This window comes from Leucopleurus acutus (assembly GCF_964270905.1).
Source record: "Leucopleurus acutus genome assembly, chromosome: 19".
Lineage (NCBI taxonomy): Eukaryota > Metazoa > Chordata > Mammalia > Artiodactyla > Delphinidae > Leucopleurus > Leucopleurus acutus.
This window is the reverse complement of record NC_139161.1, coordinates 51,762,335-51,779,372: the sequence shown is the minus strand read 5'-3', so window position 1 is coordinate 51,779,372 and position 17,038 is coordinate 51,762,335. Positions and strand designations below refer to the sequence as shown.

Here is a 17,038-nt window from a genome sequence, read left to right as displayed (position 1 = left end):
AAATCCTGATTGCGTGACCCTGGGCAAAGCTCTCTGATTCCTCAGTTTCCTCATCTGAAAGATGGGCATGATAATTCCTACGTCCAGGGTGTGTAAGAATTAAAGATGATACTGGTGTGTGGCTGACTGAATCACACCAATCATTGTCAGACGGCTGCAGTGGGGTCTTCTTGGACTCCTGGGGGCCTGTTGAGTCCAATCCCCCAGACCACTCCAAGCTTTCTTCTCTGCTCTGCTTGCCTGTGGTTTCCTGTGTGTGAACTTCCCTTTCTGCCCCCCACTCCTCAATGACAGCTCAGGCCCAGCCTGGACCCCCAATACCCAGACTCCTGCTTTTCTTCTCTTTATTGTCTACCCCTACCAAGGGTGTGAAGGCGGGGACAGGTTGGCCCCCACCCCATCCCCAGCTGGCTACAGTTTCCATCGTCTGGTTTCCTCCTCCTGAGTCCACTGGAGCTGCAGGGTTTCATCTGGAGAGAGGAGGGACTGGGTTAGTGGCTTTCTTGCAGCAGGCAAAAGATCTGGCCCATGCGACCCCCTGACTCCCTAGAACCGACCCACTCAGCCCCTCTCCCTCCCTGGCCAGCCCCTTGCCCCTGCTCAGGCTCACATCTGTGCTGGTTTTGGTTTGAGGAGTTTGGGTGGCTTCCAGGTTCCCTCTCTGAACCTTCGGTGCTTTGCCAGTTCAGCCCCTTGGATACCAGCCACTGACACCAGCCAGACATTGCTCGGGACCCACTGTCTTTGGAGGACGGGGCAGTACCTGGAGCAGGGTAGGTGGCAGAGAGGAATCAGGAAGGAGGCATAGGGGCAGCGGTGGTGCTAAGCTGGCAGGAGGTCCCGATCCCTCTGCGCCTCCCTGGGTCCCTCCATACAATCCACGTTGCACACAATGATGTTGAGGGCCTCTCTCATCACCTGCTGCTGACCTACTGGCCTGAGGGGAATGGGGGTTGGGGGGATGGGAGCTTGCCAAGAGCCAGGCCTGGTGAGATAGTGGCCTGGTGCCCTCACCAGGCTTCGATGACATCATTGTCACCTTCAGGGAACTCTCGGTGGCCTTGTAATCCTGCGAGGGGCTTCCAGTGTGGTCCAGCAGACGGACCTCAGTGCTTATGGGATTCTCAATCACGCAATTCAAGCTTGTGGAGCCTGGAAGCATCACAGGATCAGGGTTGGGGCACCCATCAGTCTGTTGGTTCTCGGCCACCGCCCCGCTCCCAGGCTGACCCAGCCCAGCTCTCACTGGTCTGCTGCTCATCTTCTGTGTCCTCCTCAAGTTCAGGGTGGGGAGAGCACCTCAGATATCTTCGTTTGCTATAATACTCCTTGCGTCGCAGATCAATTTCCTTCTCCAACACGACGGTGGTGGATGAAGCTGGGGACTGATTTCTTAAGGCAGGGGAAGCTGAGGAGTCACCCAAATCAATCTGAGTCATGTGGCCACCTAGCGAATACAGGCCACCAGCTCCACTGTGACCCCCAAGCCCCGGGGAGAAGCTCAAGCCCCAGGTTCTCATCTCACTTCTATCACCCCCCACCCCCCGTTTTTAGAAAAAAGTCAGTGACTTTTCCACCGGCCACGGTTCGCTTGGCTTTCTGTTCCTCCTCCCCAGCCAGCTTTCCTTGGGGGCTATCCTGATGAGGACCCCACTCCAGCTGCCCTCTGTCTTCCCTGGGGTCACCTTCCAGCATGGCCTCCCTGTCAGCCAGCAGGGCCCTGAGGAAGACAGGCCATGGTGGAGAAGGTTCTGGACTACAATTACCTTGGGTCCCTGGGGCCCCACCATAGCTAACCTTTGACTTCTAGGATGTGGTTCCTGGCCGCCAGGCCAAGCTCACCTTTGACTCCTCTGGTCAGTCCTCTTGCCCCGCCTCTCTCCACAGGCCTGGGCTCTGAGGCCAGCATCACACCTCGACTGCCATTGCTCATACTGACACTGCCCACACTGCTGTTCTTGTTATTATCCAAGGGCAGCTTTTTCGGAGGCTTGAGGAACTTTCCTTCATTGTAGTGTGCCTTGCGGCGCTTTTCAAAATCACTGGATTCTGTGGGCCAGCGTCAGAGCTTGGCTTTCCTGCCAGGCTCTCGCTGAAGGCTCACGCCACCCACTTTCCACTCAATCCCCACCCCACATCTTACGTGTCTTGGAAAAGTTGTCTGAAGACCCTGAGCTTCTGTTATCACTGTACAGGAAGACCTTGGGGCAGAAATTGTCCATTGTTGCAAACCTGAAGGGGAGGGAAGCCAGTTGGGGGCACGGAAGGGAGAGAACAATGGGAGCAGGTGGTAGATGGGGCCAAGCTGGCTGACTCCCCCACTTTGTTTTTGTTTTTGTTTCTTGCAGTACGCTGGCCTCTCACTGTTGTGGCCTCTCCCGTTGCGGAGCACAGGCTCCGGACGTGCAGGCTCAGCGGCCATGGCTCACGGGCCCAGCCGCTCCGCAGCATGTGGGATCCTCCTGGACCGGGGCACGAACCCGTGTCCCCTGCATCGGCAGGAGGACTCTCACCTCTCTGCTAGCTCCTCAGGAGTCATTGTGTGAGAGGTCCCCGCGAGCAGGTCTTCGTCGCTGTCCTGCAGCCTGCACAGGAGGGAGGAAGCAGTGCCTCAGAAGGGGATAGCAGGCAGTCCCCCACTCCTTTGAGTAGGGAAGAGAGTCTGGGCTGAAGGGCTAGGGCTGAGGGCTCAGCACCTGTGGTTGGGAGTGCGGGGCTCATCCACCTTCATAAATCCATAGTCCTTGTCAGCAGGGTGGTAGGTCGCCAGAATATTCATTTCATCCCAGCGCTGACACTTTTTCCTTCGGGTGAGGCAAGGACACAGAAAAGGGGGAGGAAACCTTCTAGTGCCCTCCTCCTCACAGCCCTCTCTCATTCTTACAGTCATTCAAAAACTGTTGCTTGCACCCCCTTGTAGTTCCAGAGGTGTAGGAGGCTGGGGATGGGGTCACACCTGATGACAATCACGTACGATGTAGTTAGGGTACATGCTGACTTCTTATCCGGTACCTGCTACTCTCTCAAAGGCTAGGAACCTCAGATTTCCTACCCAATTACCCTCACCTACTCTCACTTTTAGTTCTTGGCACTCCGCCCCTTCTCCCCTGACTCCGCCTCCTCTAGTGTCTGGAATCCCTTCCTCCCGGGCTCCTTACCTCTCCGCCCTGGGGGATTTGTGCATCACGGTGGAGCTTCTGTTTTTTAGTATGCTCCGGGGCCGGTCCTCACAGGGTTTGTCGGGGTGCATGCAAGTTGACCCGGAGTGCGGAATGTATCCCGAGTTGTACACCCCAGGCCCCCCGGACCCCAGGTTGGACGTCCCGCATACACTGGTTCCAGGGAAGGGGGGATTAAGCCCGCCAGGGTGTGTACCGGACCCGGGATGCCGGTTGAGGCCGGAACCGAAGACTGCTGTCCCTCCGGAGGGCTGGCTAGAACCAGGACTGCCAATTACGGTTCCCCCGGAGTGTATGGGGGGCCCAGAACCGTAAAACATGGCTACTCCGCAGGGCAGCCCGGCGCCTGCCTCGACTCCTCCGATGCCTCCGGGCACTCCCCTGGTTGGCCCTCCAGGAGATTCTCCGTCGAGGCCGCTAGTAGCCCCCAGAGATTCCTGCTTCTCCATGGCACCACTAACGGGCCACGCTAAGCTACCCCGCCCCGGCTCCCTGCACCACATAGCCCCGCCCCCACCGCGGCGGGCGGGGGACGCTTGGGCTAGGCCTGGGTCCCCTCCCCCACTGCTCCCTGGAGCCGCGGGGGGCGGAAAAACTGTATAGGGACCTCGGGCTGGGAGCCTCTCCGCTCGCCCCTCCTCTCCTGTCCCACCCTAAGACTTTTCTTTGTCTCTGGGATTTGTTCCCGCCTTTCTCCCCATCGCTGCCCTCATCCGAATTATCCAATCGTAGTCAGGGGTCCTGGCCGTGGGGCGTGAAGCCTAATTGTGACGTCACAGTCCTCTAAGCTTAGCGAGAGCGTCGAGTGAGTTGTGCTGGGGGTTTGTTGACAGCTCTGGGGGAATCTTTGGGGAATATCAGCGCCGTTGCTTGAAACTTCCTGCCGGGGTTCCTTTGCATTCTTTATTCGTGGCTTTAAAACCTCAAGATAGGCTTGACTAGAAACATCCGCGAGCTTTTTTTCCCCCCAAAGCCGGGCCGCTCTGCCTCTGCGGAGAGTTGTGATACAAAGTGGAGGGACTGCGACACTCTAGAAAGACATAACCGGTCTCAGTGGTAGGGAGGGCAGATATTTTCATTTACAAAGCTACCAGTTCCCTGCTCTGGGAACTCAGAGCTCGCTCACACCGCTTCGAAACGAGCAGAGCGAAGGAAAGCTCCCCCCTCCCCTTGCCGTAAAGCGAATACTTCAAGGTGTTGCCTGCTTCGACGAAGGCGGGGTCTTCGGTGCAGCTGTCGCAAAGCTGAAAGTGTTTGGGCACCAACTCCCCCCCGTCGCGTCGTAAAGATGCCTGCGGCAGTCGTTTCTCCCACTGTCGCAAAAGCTCCCGGCCCGTCTTCACCCCTCTGAAGCCACTCCGTCACCTCGCCCGTGTCGTAAAGCAAACCTGCCCGACCCTGTCGTCCTTTCTCTTCCCACCGTGGTAGTCCTTAGTTCCCTAACCCGGGATGCTTTATCGCCCGGCACTGCCGTAAAGCATATCTGGCCCCAACCCCCCGGTCCTATTCCCTCAGGGCGTCCGTGCACCGCGGTTGCCACGGTGCCGCCAAGCGCGGCTGTCGCGCGGCCCCGGTGTCAGCGGCGATGGCGGCGGGGTCGGGTGGGAGTGGGGGCTCTGGGGGAGGCCCCGGGCCGGGGCCGGGTGGGGGTGGGGGCCCCCCCGGCGGGAGCGGCCCAGGACCGGGGTCCGGCGGGGGTCCGGGCAGCGGCGGGGAGCTGCACCCGCGCACCGGGCGCTTGGTGAGCCTATCGGCCTGTGGGCGTACAGCGCGGCGGCAGCAGCCGGGCCAGGAGTTTAATCACGGGCTGGTGTTGAGCCGGGAACCCTTGCGCGATGGACGCATCTTCACCGTCCGCATCGACCGCAAGGTGCGGAGCTGGGGCCGCGGAAGAGAGATGTGGAGGGTGGTGGGAGGGGACTAGAAGGAGATGGGGGAGGCCAGCCAGGGTAGTCCACATCACCGGGTACCGAGAGGGAACCGCCAGACAGGACACCAGGTAGGTGATGGGCGGGAAGGGACCATGAAACGGAAACATTCAGTCTTAAGGAGAAGGAGACAAGGAGAGCTTGAGTTTTCTTAAGATCCAGGAGCAGGGAAGGGACGTGGGGCCCCACCCACTATAATGACTAGGGAACAGATCTGGAACAATTTTGGGGAGATGGAGGATGGAGAGATGTCAGAAGTGTGATGGGAGGAGAAGAGAGATAATCAAAAGAAGAACAACCATTGAAGGACAAACTCACCGGTTTGGCCAGAAAGGTGGATGAAGAGAGATATTCAAGGAGCAAGAGGTGTGTGTGCCTGTGCATAATGTGGTGAAGAGGCCGGGTGCACAGAGACAGAATTTGGGAGAAGGGTGAGTTTGAGTGCAGCCAGAGTCTAGGAGAGAAATAGGCCATATACAAGGAGGGAGAGAGCCATATACAAGAGCAAGGAATATGGACGTGGAGAGCTGTGAATTTGGCTGGTTGAGGGGCCACAGAGACCAGGGAAGTTAGAGGCGGCAGGGGGCTGGGGCCAGGGAATTTAGCCAGCCTGGTGGGGAAAGGCGTGGTGTTGTAGACAGTGAGCACCCACAGTACAAAGCAGAGTTGCTAAAGGAGAGCGGGCCCAACCATCCCCTGAGACCAGAGTCCAGAAAATACCTGTGGGACTGCATCTCTGGATGGTGATGCCTTGTGTCTCAAGAGAGCAAAGCCAGTTAGCTGTCTGAGAGGTGGGAAGAGGGGGACACAGTGGCCTGTGAAATGTGGTTTCCTAGTGGTGGGAGACCCATTCGTGGCCCATCCTGAGTCCCTGTCCATCACCCCATCACAGGTCAACTCCTGGAGTGGCTCCATTGAGATTGGGGTGACGGCACTGGACCCCAGTGTGCTGGACTTCCCAAGCAGCGCCACGGGGCTGAAGGGGGGCTCGTGGGTAGTGTCAGGCTGCTCGGTGCTGAGGGATGGACGTTCTGTGCTGGAGGAGTATGGGCAGGACCTGGACCAGCTTGGCGAAGGGGACCGTGTGGGCGTGGAGCGCACAGCTGCTGGGGAGCTGCGGCTCTGGGTGAATGGGCGGGATTGCGGCGTGGCCGCCACGGGCCTGCCAGCTCGTGTCTGGGCCGTCGTGGACCTTTACGGCAAGTGCACCCAGATCACCGTGCTACCCCCTGAGCCGGGCTTCAGCCCCCCTACTCCCGTCCCCACACCTCCCCTCGAACCCTCTGCTCCCGCTGAAGATTCTACCTGGTCTGAACAGGGGACCTCTGGGGATGAAGGTGAGAACACAGCTGGGGCAGTGGTGGAGGAGTGGGGCAGAGGGAATGGCTGAAGGAATGGGGGAAATGTAGTGACAAGTAGGGTATGGGCAGGGCCACTCAGACCCCCGAGTCTGTTGAAGGGGATAGCAGGGACTAGAGGAGGGGTGTCATGGCTGTGGGCCCTGCAGCAGGGGCCGAACCCTTATTCCCCTCCTATCCCACTTGGTCGCCAGCCTTCACGGTGTCCCCCGCGCAGGCCCGGCCGGAGACGTTTCCTAACAGCCTTGAGTCGCATAATGGTGAGGGCTCCGGGGAGGTCCCGGGAAGGGGAGTGGGAAGTGAGGTGGACAGGGAGGGACCTCAGGAGAGGGGTAGGGGGAACACGGCAAGCCTGAGGATGAGGAGACTCATTTCTGCTTCCTTCCTCCGCCCTGCTATCGCAGAATTTGCCAGCATGGAGCTCTCCGAGGTGGTGAGCAACGCCATCCTGTCTGCCTACAACGGGGGGCTCCTAAATGTGAACCTGAGCTCCCCACCGGCAGGGGAAGCACCGGGGCCGAGCGGCACTGCCACCTCACCCATCCTCACTTCCAACGATGCCCTCCTTTTTCACGAGAAGTGTGGAACCCTCATCAAACTCAGCAACAATAATAAGACGGCAGAGCGCCGCCGGCCCCTGGATGAATTCAACAATGGGGTTGTCATGACCAACCGCCCACTCCGGGACAATGAGATGTTTGAGGTGTGCAAGGCCCTGGGGTCTGGCTGGCACCTCACCCTCCGGGAGCTAGAGATGGGGCTTGATGCTGGAAGGGGGCGGGGGTGGCCTGGGGAAGAGCCAAGGGCACAGAGTTTTTTCTCTGCATTTACATTCCCCGCCTCTCCCTTCCACTGTCACTACACCCAAGATCCGCATCGACAAGCTCATAGATAAGTGGTCAGGCTCCATTGAGATTGGTGTCACCACCCACAACCCCAACAATTTGGAGTACCCAGCCACCATGACCAACCTGCAGTCAGGTACCAGCCCCCGGCAGGGTGGGCATGGCCTGTGGTTGCTGAGGTGAAGGGAGCCCGTACCCTAACCAGGGTGTCCGCTTCCCCCAGGCACCATCATGATGAGTGGCTGCGGGATCCTGACCAACGGCAAGGGCACCCGCCGGGAGTACTGTGAATTCAGTCTGGATGAGCTGCAGGTGAGGGTGGGCTCAAAGCGCGGGCCAGTCTCCAGGGGTGCCCGGGCACTGTGCAGCCCTGCCTGGGCACTGTGCTCTCTGACCTAGGGCAAGGCCCTTTATCTTTTGCTTGAAGGCTCCTTCTGAGAAGGCAGGGTTGCCCAACAGTTAGGCACTCAAATTTGGGAGTCAGATGGGTTTAATTCATTTCTCTGTTTGGCCATTCGTGGTAGTGACCTGCAGCAAGAAACTTATCCTCTTTGGTAGTTGTTTCTTTTTTTTTTTCGCGGTACGCGGGCCTCTCACTGTTGTGGCCTCTCCCGCTGCAGAGCACAGGCTCTGGACGCGCAGGCTCAGCGGCCATAGCCCACGGGTCCAGCCGCTCCGCGGCACGCGGGATCCTCCCGGACCGGGGCACAAACCCGCATCCCCCGCATCGGCAGGCGGACCCCCAACCACTGCGCCACCAGGGAAGCCCCTGTTTCTTCTTAATGTCTAGAAATGAACCCGTCAGTAGTTTTCGATAGACTGTCGTGAGGGTTAATAGGTCGGTGTTGATAAAGTGGTTTAACACAGTGCCTGACTTGCCTTGAGCATCAGAGTGGCCTGAGACGCGTGGGAGCCTTTTGGAGCTGTTTCCCTGTCGCATGGTGTGGTGGGAAGGCTCGAAGCCCACTCTGTTCTCACAGTCCCCAGGACAAGTCTGGAGCCTGATTGTGAATGGATTCCAGGCTGTTATTTTTCTGCTTTGAATAGGAGGGCGACCACATTGGTCTCACGAGGAAGTCCAACTCTGCCCTACACTTCTTCATTAATGGCATTGATCAGGGTAAGGGGAAGCTCAGAGAGAGCAGCTGGGCCAGGGCTTTTGCTGTGAGGGGGTCTGTATCTCATTCTCTTGCCTGTTTCATGCTCCATCTCCCTATATTGACTCTTCTCCCCTCATCCCCCCATTCCCTGTGCCTTCCACCCCCGCAGGCGTGGCTACCCCCTTGACGCCCCCAGTGGTGTACGGTGTGGTGGACTTGTATGGGATGGCTGTGAAGGTGACCATCGTCCACAATAACAACCACAGTGACCGCCTACGCCGGAACAATGCCATCCTGCGGGCGCTGTCCCCTGAGGGTGCTCTCCGCCGGGCTGCTCCTGCGGCCCAGGCAGAACCCGAGCGCCTGCTCTTCCACCCCAACTGTGGGCAGAAGGCAGCCATCACCCACGAGGGACGCACTGCCCTGAGGCCCCAGTATGGCCCATGGGGTGGGGAGAAGCCTGCGGAGGGGCTCTGATGGGATTGGGGGGAGGGGTGGGGCAGTGGGAGGCAGCAGGAGTCTGGTGTGGGGCATCCTGGACAGAGAAGGGGGGCCTCTTGGAGTGTGAAGCGTGGCTGCTTGACTTGGGTAGTGGGTGTCGGGCAGGCATCGCCGGGCTGAGCTTTGGCACACTCAGTATGTGTGTCGGGATCTGAGTCCCCACTTGCTGTGCCCTCAGTGCCACTGACGACTTCAATCATGGCGTGGTACTGAGCAGCAGAGCCCTGCGGGACGGAGAGGTGTTCCAGGTGCGCATCGACAAGATGGTGGACAAATGGGCTGGCTCCATTGAGATTGGCGTCACCACCCACAACCCTGCCTACCTCCAGTTGCCCTCCACCATGACCAACTTGCGCTCTGGTGAGCTCCCAAGAAGGGCAGGGCCAAGATAGGATGCTAGGGGGGAAGCCGTCCCTGAAGCCCTGAAGCTTGTTCTCCAGCCCCTCTTTCACTTGTCACATTTATGACGACGCATTCAGTGGCTGAGGAGTGCCATGTGGACAGGGCCTGTGGCTGGCTTGGGAACTGCAGAGTTTTCTTGCCCTGCTCTGGGAAGCAAGCAAGTGTCAAAGAAAAGGCGGGATGGGCTAATGGCTTTGGGGAGTAATGTGGGGACCGCTATGTAGAGGAGAGGAGCTCTGGCTTTCCCCTTATGGCCTCTGCCACTCCTTGTTCCCCTAGGGACCTGGATGATGACAGGGAATGGGGTGATGCACAATGGGACGACCATCTTGGACGAATATGGGCACAACCTGGACCGGCTCAAGGTGGGAGAGTGGGGGTACCGCCAGGTGTCGGCAGCAGGGAGGTAGGCAAGGTGGGGCTGCTGCGGGACCGGCCCAGGCAGGAACTCCGCCTGACTCCTCACTCCAGCCCCCCTTCTTCCAAGGCAGGGGACACGGTGGGCGTGGTGCGGCGGGAGGACGGAACTCTCCACTTCTTTGTCAATGGGATGACTCAGGGCCCCGCCGCCTGGAACGTGCCCCCGGGCGTCTATGCTGTCGTTGATCTCTATGGCCAGGCAGCCCAGGCCACCATTGTGGACGACGTGGGTGAGGGCCGGGCTGGGCAGGGGTTGGGGTGGCCTTGGGAGGCCTCAGAGACAACTGTAATCCTAATGGGTGATGTCCACTCTTGCAGAGGTGCCCCAGGTTCCTGAGCCACTCCCTGAGGGGAACAACCAGGTGTCTCCAAGCTCCCCGTCATCCGGGACCGGGGGCTCCGACCTCCGCTTCCACCAGCTGCATGGCAGCAACGCAGTCATCACCAACGGTGGCCGCACTGCGCTCCGCCACAACTGCCGCAGCGAGTTCAATGACGCCATCGTCATCTCCAACCGGTCAGTGTTGGCACTTTCATGTGCCCACTTTCCTACTACCCAGCGTCGGCCACCCAAGTAGGGCCTGTCTGATGGCCATTCTCCCTGGCAGGGCCCTGAGGGATGGAGAGCTGTTTGAAATTGTCATTCAGAAGATGGTAGACCGCTGGTCAGGCTCCATCGAGGCTGGTGAGGGGCACGTGTGTGTGTGTGTGTGTGTGTGTGTGTGTGTGTGTGTGTGCGCGCGCGCGCGCGCATGCATTGCAGTCAGGTGCTGGCTGCAGGAGGCTGGGGGCTCAGCTCAGACCCACCCCTGCCTCCTTCCAGGAGTGACCGCTATTCGGCCTGAGGACCTTGAATTCCCCAACACTATGACGGACATTGACTACGATACGTGGATGCTGAGGTTGGGCTGTCTGCTTTGGGGACCAGCTGGGTGGGGCTGGGTGGAGCTGGCTGGGATGAGGGACGCAGAGTTGGGGCATGTGGTGGCCATAGACAATGACAGACCCAGGAGTTCTGGCTGCCCAGTCCCTTCGATTCTGGGAAGCCCTCCCCCCACACCCTTAGGGAAGCTCCTGCTTTTCCCGGGGGGGACCCCAGGGATGAAGGATACAAGATTGGGTCTCAGACCCCAGATCGAGATCCCAGTCTGAGGCACTGGAAGGTTCCGACAAGCAGAGACTGGGCAGAGGCCTGTGTGGGGAGAGGAAGCTGGGAGGCTGACCTACTCCTTCTGTCATCCCCCCAGCGGCACAGCCATCATGCAAGACGGTAACACCATGCGCAACAACTACGGGTGTGACCTTGACGCGCTAGGCACGGGTGCCCGCATCGGCATGATGCGCACTGCCAAGGGCGATCTGCACTACTTCATCAACGGCCAGGACCAAGGCGCTGCCTGCTCAGGCTTGCCTCCCGGTAAAGGTGACTACTCCGTGGCTTTCGCCCTGCCACCTTCAGCCCAGCCCACCCCTGGCTATCAGGCTCCTGACCCCTTCCTTTCTTACCCAGAGGTGTATGCAGTAGTGGATCTATATGGCCAGTGTGTCCAAGTGTCCATCACCAATGCCACCGGCCCCATGGACAACAGCCTGGCGACCAGCAACACCGCCACTGAGAAGTCATTCCCCCTGCACTCCCCAGGTTCAGCCGGCAGGGAGGGAGGGAGGGCTCTGCCTGCCTGCTGTGGGCCTGGGGGATGCAGTTTCCAGGTCACGGAAGCTGTTCAAAGATAGGCTGGCTGCAGCAGCTGCAGACCGAGGGGGAGGGATCAACCCGTGGTGGGAAGCAGCCAAGAAGAGGGGAGGAGGTTACACCTGCTACACAGGGCCTAGACCCTTCCCCGCCACCAGCGGGCCGGGACACCGTAGCTGGGCGTGGCAGGTTTGGGACTGGGTCTTGCCTCGGTGAAAGAGGAGTCAGGGGTCTTGAGGGTGCACTGGAGGTGGGACCTTCGCGTCAACTTCCTGCTTCACCTGAAAGCTTTGCCTGTGTCCTGTCTGAAGCTTGCTGCCCCAGTCCTCCCCCATCCTCTGGTGCCATCTTTCCACAGCGGCTGGCGTGGCTCACCGATTCCACAGTACTTGCGGCAAGAACATCACCCTGGAGGAAGACGGCACGAGGGCGGTGCGTGCTGCCGGCTACGCCCACGGCCTCGTCTTCAGCACCAAGGAGCTCAAGACCGAGGAGGTCTTTGAGGTGGGCTGTGGCGAAGTGACAGGGGAGGTGGCGGACCCTTCACAGCAGAGCCAGACTGCTTCCCACCCTCCTGCCCCACAGTGCCACTGAGAGTTCCTCTCTCTCACAGGTGAAAGTGGAGGAGCTGGATGAGAAGTGGGCTGGTTCCCTCCGGCTAGGGCTGACCACACTAGCACCGGGGGAGACGGGGCCTGGAGCGGGCAGTGGCCCGGGGCTGCCTCCCTCCCTGCCAGAGCTCCGGACTAAGACCACCTGGATGGTGTCCAGCTGTGAAGTGAGGCGCGACGGGCAGCTCCAGAGGATGAACTATGGCCGGAACCTCGAGAGGCTGGGGGTGAAGCAGCTGACTTCAGGGACTGGGGTGGGCGTGGGAGTCGGGGTGGCGGGGAGAGGCGGGCTGAGCACTTGTCCTTGCCTCACCTTGGCCCTAGGTGGGGAGCCGTGTGGGCATTCGCCGAGGGGCAGATGACACGATGCACGTCCTGGTAGATGGAGAGGATATGGGGCCTGCAGCCACCGGCATTGCCAAGGTAGACCCAAGACCAGCACTGGGCCTGGGAGTGGGGTTGAGGTCCTCCACTGATCTCTGACTTCTGGGTCTGTGTGCCCCCAGAGCGTGTGGGCCGTGTTGGATCTGTATGGGCCAGTGCGGAGTGTTTCTATTGTCAGCTCCACCAGGCTGGACGAGCCAGAAGGCACCCAGCCTCCTTCCCCCAGCTCGGACACTGGCAGCGAGGGCGAGGAGGAGGATGAGGGCGAGGAGCACAGCCTGGAAGTAAGAGGCAGCAGCAGGGCCCACTGGGCACAGGGAGGGACCGTTGGTGGCCCGTTGGGTCGTCTTCAGGTTCTCTGATCCAGCCCTGGGTGGGCGGAGGCTTATCTGCAGGCTCTGTCAAGCCCAGTGGGGTGGCTCAGGCCTCGTGTCGGCCGCCCCGCAGCTCACTCTCTCCTCCACACCAGGGCCAGAATCAAGTGGCCGTTATGCCCACAGCCCTCGAGTTCCTAGAGAACCATGGGAAGAATATTCTCTTGTCCAACGGGAACCGTACAGCTACACGAGTGGCCAGCTACAACCAGGGCATCGTTGTCATCAGCCAGCCCCTGGTGCCCCAGCTGCTGGTCCAGGTGGGCCTCACCTCCTTGTCCCCGGCTCCTCTTGCTCAGGGTGACCCAGGGCCAGCCCTCCTGCAGAGAGGCTTTTCCAGGTTGAGGACAAAGTGGAAGGCATGCCCTTTGGGTGAGCTTCCTGGGCTTTTGTTCATATCCTGTGGTGGCAGTTGTATATCAGTTTCCAGGAAGTACCCACCTGGGGGCTGTGACGAGGGAAGCAGTGGAGAGGGGCTGAGGGATGCCAGGGAGACTCCTGATTCTATATGTGGGAACAGGGCATGCTTTCCAGAGGAGGGGGTCTTGTGCTGCAGACTACAATTTGTCAGAGTTAGGCAGGTGAAGAAAGCCCATGGGGACAAGAATCCTTTTAGAAGCAATAACAAGACCAAGGCTGAAAGAAGGAAGGACACAGCTGAATTTGCAGTTTCCTGTCCGTCCAGGCATCGGAAGGGGTGGCATCCCAGGCCACACTGTGGGGTGCCGTCTTCTCTCCCTGGCTGGGGTGAGGAGCCCGGTCCTGCAGGGTGGGTGACCTCTTTGTAGGAGGCCATGATTGCGGAGTGGTTGCCTTCTCCCCAGGTACGGATAGACTTCTTGAACCGGCAGTGGACATCTTCCCTTGTCCTGGGAGTCATTACCTGCCCACCGGAGAGGCTCAACTTCCCTGCTTCTGCCTGTGCCCTCAAACGGGCGGCCTGGCTGCTGCGGGGCCGTGGGGTCTTCCACAACGGTCTCAAGGTGGGTAGGGAGCAGAGAGAAGGGGGAGGGGCTGGCCGAGAGGAAGAAGAGGGGCCCCTAGCCCTGGAGCTAGGACCGTAGGTATAAAGGCGTCCTGTAGTGGATGGGCAAGGGCGTGAGCGGCGTTACCTGGTCAGTCTCGGGCTCATCGTCTCCTCCTACATCCCTGCCGTGGAGAATGTTGCGGGGGGTGGGGCTGGGGGAGGTGGAGTCTAGGTAACTGAAGCAGGGGCAGAGCCTGGGCAGTGGGCAAGTGTGGAGGCAAAGCCCAGGGACTGGCGACCCGAAGCTTAGTGAAGGGCCGGGGCGGCTGCTGCCGGTGGGAGTCTGATCTCTGGGAAGACAGTAGGTCTCTCCCCCCAGATCTGTGAGAAGTTTGGGCCAAATCTGGACACATGTCCTGAAGGCACCATCCTGGGACTGCGGCTAGACAGCTCTGGGGGGCTGCATCTCCACATCAATGGGATGGACCAGGGAGTGGCTGTGCCAGATGTCCCCCAGCCCTGCCATGCGCTCGTGGACCTCTACGGGCAGTGTGAGCAGGTTAGTGGCAGCAGAGGCGGGGAGGAGTGGTGCCTGGGAGGCTGGGCTGTCCAAGGACAGGGGAAGTCTGGAGTTCAAGGAGGGGATCAGCAGGCTCTGGGGGCTGGTCACACTCTGGCTGACCACCCCTCTCCCCTGCAGGTGACAATCGTGACCCCTGAACCAGGGGCTGCCAGTGGAAAGAGTGCTGGAACCCAAGGGGACATGGAGAAAGCTGACATGGTGGATGGTGAGCCAGCCGAAGGGGCCAGGATCCCATCTCACCCCCACCTCGTACTTCTGGCCCCGGCTCCCGTGACCTTTGCCCCTTCTGCTCCCTCAGGTATCAAGGAGAGTGTGTGCTGGGGTCCACCGCCCACTGCTAGCCCCCTCAAGAGCTGTGAGTACCACGCCCTTTGCTCCCGTTTCCAGGAACTGCTGCTGCTTCCTGGTGAGTCCCCAGTCCCCCAGAACCTGCCTCATTCCCTGCCCAGCCCAGGGCCATGGCCGGAGCCCTGGAGACCAGTAGGAAAGAGGCCACATGGCTGAGACCCAGGGCGGGAGCCATGCCACAAAGTCTGCCACTCACTCTCCACAGAGGATTATTTCATGCCTCCGCCGAAGCGCAGCCTGTGCTACTGTGAGTCTTGCCGGAAGCTTCGAGGGGATGAGGCCCACAGGCGCCGTGGGGAGCCCCCGCGGGAATACGCTCTGCCCTTTGGCTGGTGCAGGTTCAACCTCAGGTACGTATGGGGCAGGGTCATGCTTCTCTCTCACTGTTCTTTGCCCCCTTGAGAAAGGGAGGTCCCGAGAGGGTGTATGGTAGAAGACAAAACTTCTTGTCTGGGGAATGACCTCGGGGAGCCAGTGACCTTTGTCCTATCTGTCCACCTCCTAGGGTGAATCCCCGCCTAGAGGCTGGGACACTAACCAAGAAGTGGCACATGGCGTATCATGGGAGCAACGTGGCAGCCGTCCGGAGGGTGCTGGACCGGGGGGAGCTGGGAGCAGGTACCGCGGCACCGGCAGAGGCCGGGCAGGCCGGGCCCATGGGCCATGGGGGGGCCACCCTGACCCAGCTCTCCTCACAGGCACTGCTTCCATCCTGAGCTGCCGGCCCTTGAAGGGAGAGCCTGGGCTGGGGTTTGAGGAGCCTGGCGAGAACTGCGCGCCTCCTCGGGAGCAGCAGCCCCCTCCAGTGCTGCTTTCCCCCTCCCTCCAATACGCTGGGGCTGAGGCCCTGGCATCCAAAGTGCAGTGAGTACACAGGAAGCAGGGCCTGGGGCCACACGGGTCGCCATGATTCCCTCTCCTCTCCCACCTTGTCTCCCTAGTTCCTCAGTCTCTACCCAGCCCTTTCTTCACACAGTCTTTGCACAAGTACCACTTATTTTGTCCTATCACAGAGAACAAAGAAGGGAACCCTAGGCATGTGGAAGTTATGCTCTTTCTTGCTCTAGAATGTTTATGCATAATAAGTATTTAGTATTTTTAAAGGTGACAAGTAAGTACTATGGAAACAAAAAGAGTGGGTGAAGTGGGTCAGAAGTGTGGTTGGAGCGGGCGTATGGTATAGGGTGGTCTGGGTAGACTTCATTAAGAAGGTGAGATCTGAGCAAAGACTTGGAGAAGGCAGGAGGGAGTTAGGCGAGCAGGCATTGGGAGGAAGGCCATTTCAAGTAGAGAGGACGGCTAGAGCCAGGTTCCTGTACGGAGAGAGTGATTCCTGAGAACAGCAAGGCCAGCTTCTAACTGTCGTGGTGGCAGCTGGAAAGGGGGAGAGGTCTTGGGCCCAGAGGTCTCACTGCCCTATTTATGCTTCTTACCTGACAGATTCCGGGACCCCAAATCCCAGCAGACACACCAGGCCCAGGTGGCGTTCCAGGTGTGTGTGCGCCCTGGCTCCTACACCCCCGGACCCCCTTCCGCTGCCCTCAGAGAGCCTCCCGACCCTCACTTCAGCCCAGCTGAACTTGAGTGGGTAACCAAGGAGAAGGGGGCCACACTTCTCTATGCCCTGCTGGTACGGGTGGAGTGAGGGGTGAGGCCGCACCACTACAAGCACAGTTGGGCCTCGGCCCGTGGACTCTGAATGACGACTGCCACCACCTCACTCCAGCGACCCACGGCACGCTGAGTGCTCAGCCTGGCAGATGCACAGGAGCATGCGGGCAGACTCTCAGACTAGCTGGGAAGCGGAGCTGTCTCCGTGCCCAGGGCTCGGACAGTCCCTCCCTCCGAGGTGAAGGCGCAGCGGGGAGCCCGGCCGCAGGCCCTGGGGAACCCTCTCCATGCACTGATCTGGGGAGCATGACTCCCCGCGACTCCTCCCCCATACACTTAATTTATTTCCGTTTCTGTTCTGGTTACTGTGAATTCCAGAGGAGTCTCCCGGTGCCCCACATGAAGCTGCTTTTCCGGCCCAGGCGGGAGTGGGGAAGGCGGCGCCGGGGGTCGGGCCTCTGTACAGTTGTTACTGACTCTGATTTCTAAGGAGCCAATAAACGCCGTCTCAGAGCAGCCGCCTCGGCCTCTCTCGCGCGCGCCTCTCGCCTCCCGGAGGAGCCCCGGCCCCGCCACGTCAGGGACTCCGCCCGCGGGGCCGGCCCGGTAGGGGCGTTTCGCGGTGCGCGGCCGGGGCGCAGCGGAGGCGTTTGGACACCGCGGGCACCCGTCGCGGGCGCTACCGTCTGCCCCGCCCCACCGCCCCGCCCCGCCCCACCGCCCCGCCCAACCCG

General features: G+C 60.2%; 1 protein-coding gene across 2 annotated transcripts; it reads left to right on the top strand.

The window, feature by feature from the left end:
• Positions 1-4,764: 4,764 nt before the first annotated feature.
• NEURL4 (neuralized E3 ubiquitin protein ligase 4) lies at positions 4,765-16,768 on the top strand (the record flags this gene model as incomplete). Of its 2 annotated transcripts, none has more annotated exons than XM_082861567.1 (29): positions 4,765-5,049; positions 6,000-6,444; positions 6,660-6,725; positions 6,870-7,168; positions 7,335-7,446; positions 7,534-7,622; positions 8,358-8,430; positions 8,580-8,844; positions 9,090-9,271; positions 9,593-9,678; positions 9,801-9,963; positions 10,052-10,250; positions 10,342-10,418; positions 10,557-10,635; positions 10,981-11,150; positions 11,244-11,375; positions 11,785-11,930; positions 12,040-12,264; positions 12,362-12,460; positions 12,544-12,705; positions 12,891-13,055; positions 13,620-13,778; positions 14,142-14,321; positions 14,463-14,550; positions 14,644-14,751; positions 14,899-15,043; positions 15,199-15,311; positions 15,392-15,557; positions 16,134-16,768. In XM_082861567.1, 29 exons carry the CDS (start codon positions 4,765-4,767, stop codon positions 16,336-16,338), a joined length of 4,683 nt encoding a protein of 1,560 aa, XP_082717693.1. In that variant the 3' UTR covers positions 16,339-16,768. The 2 variants fall into 2 exon arrangements, with proteins under 2 accessions (XP_082717693.1, XP_082717692.1); XM_082861566.1 differs by having other exon boundaries at positions 10,981-11,156.
• Between the last annotated feature and the right edge of the window lie 270 nt (positions 16,769-17,038).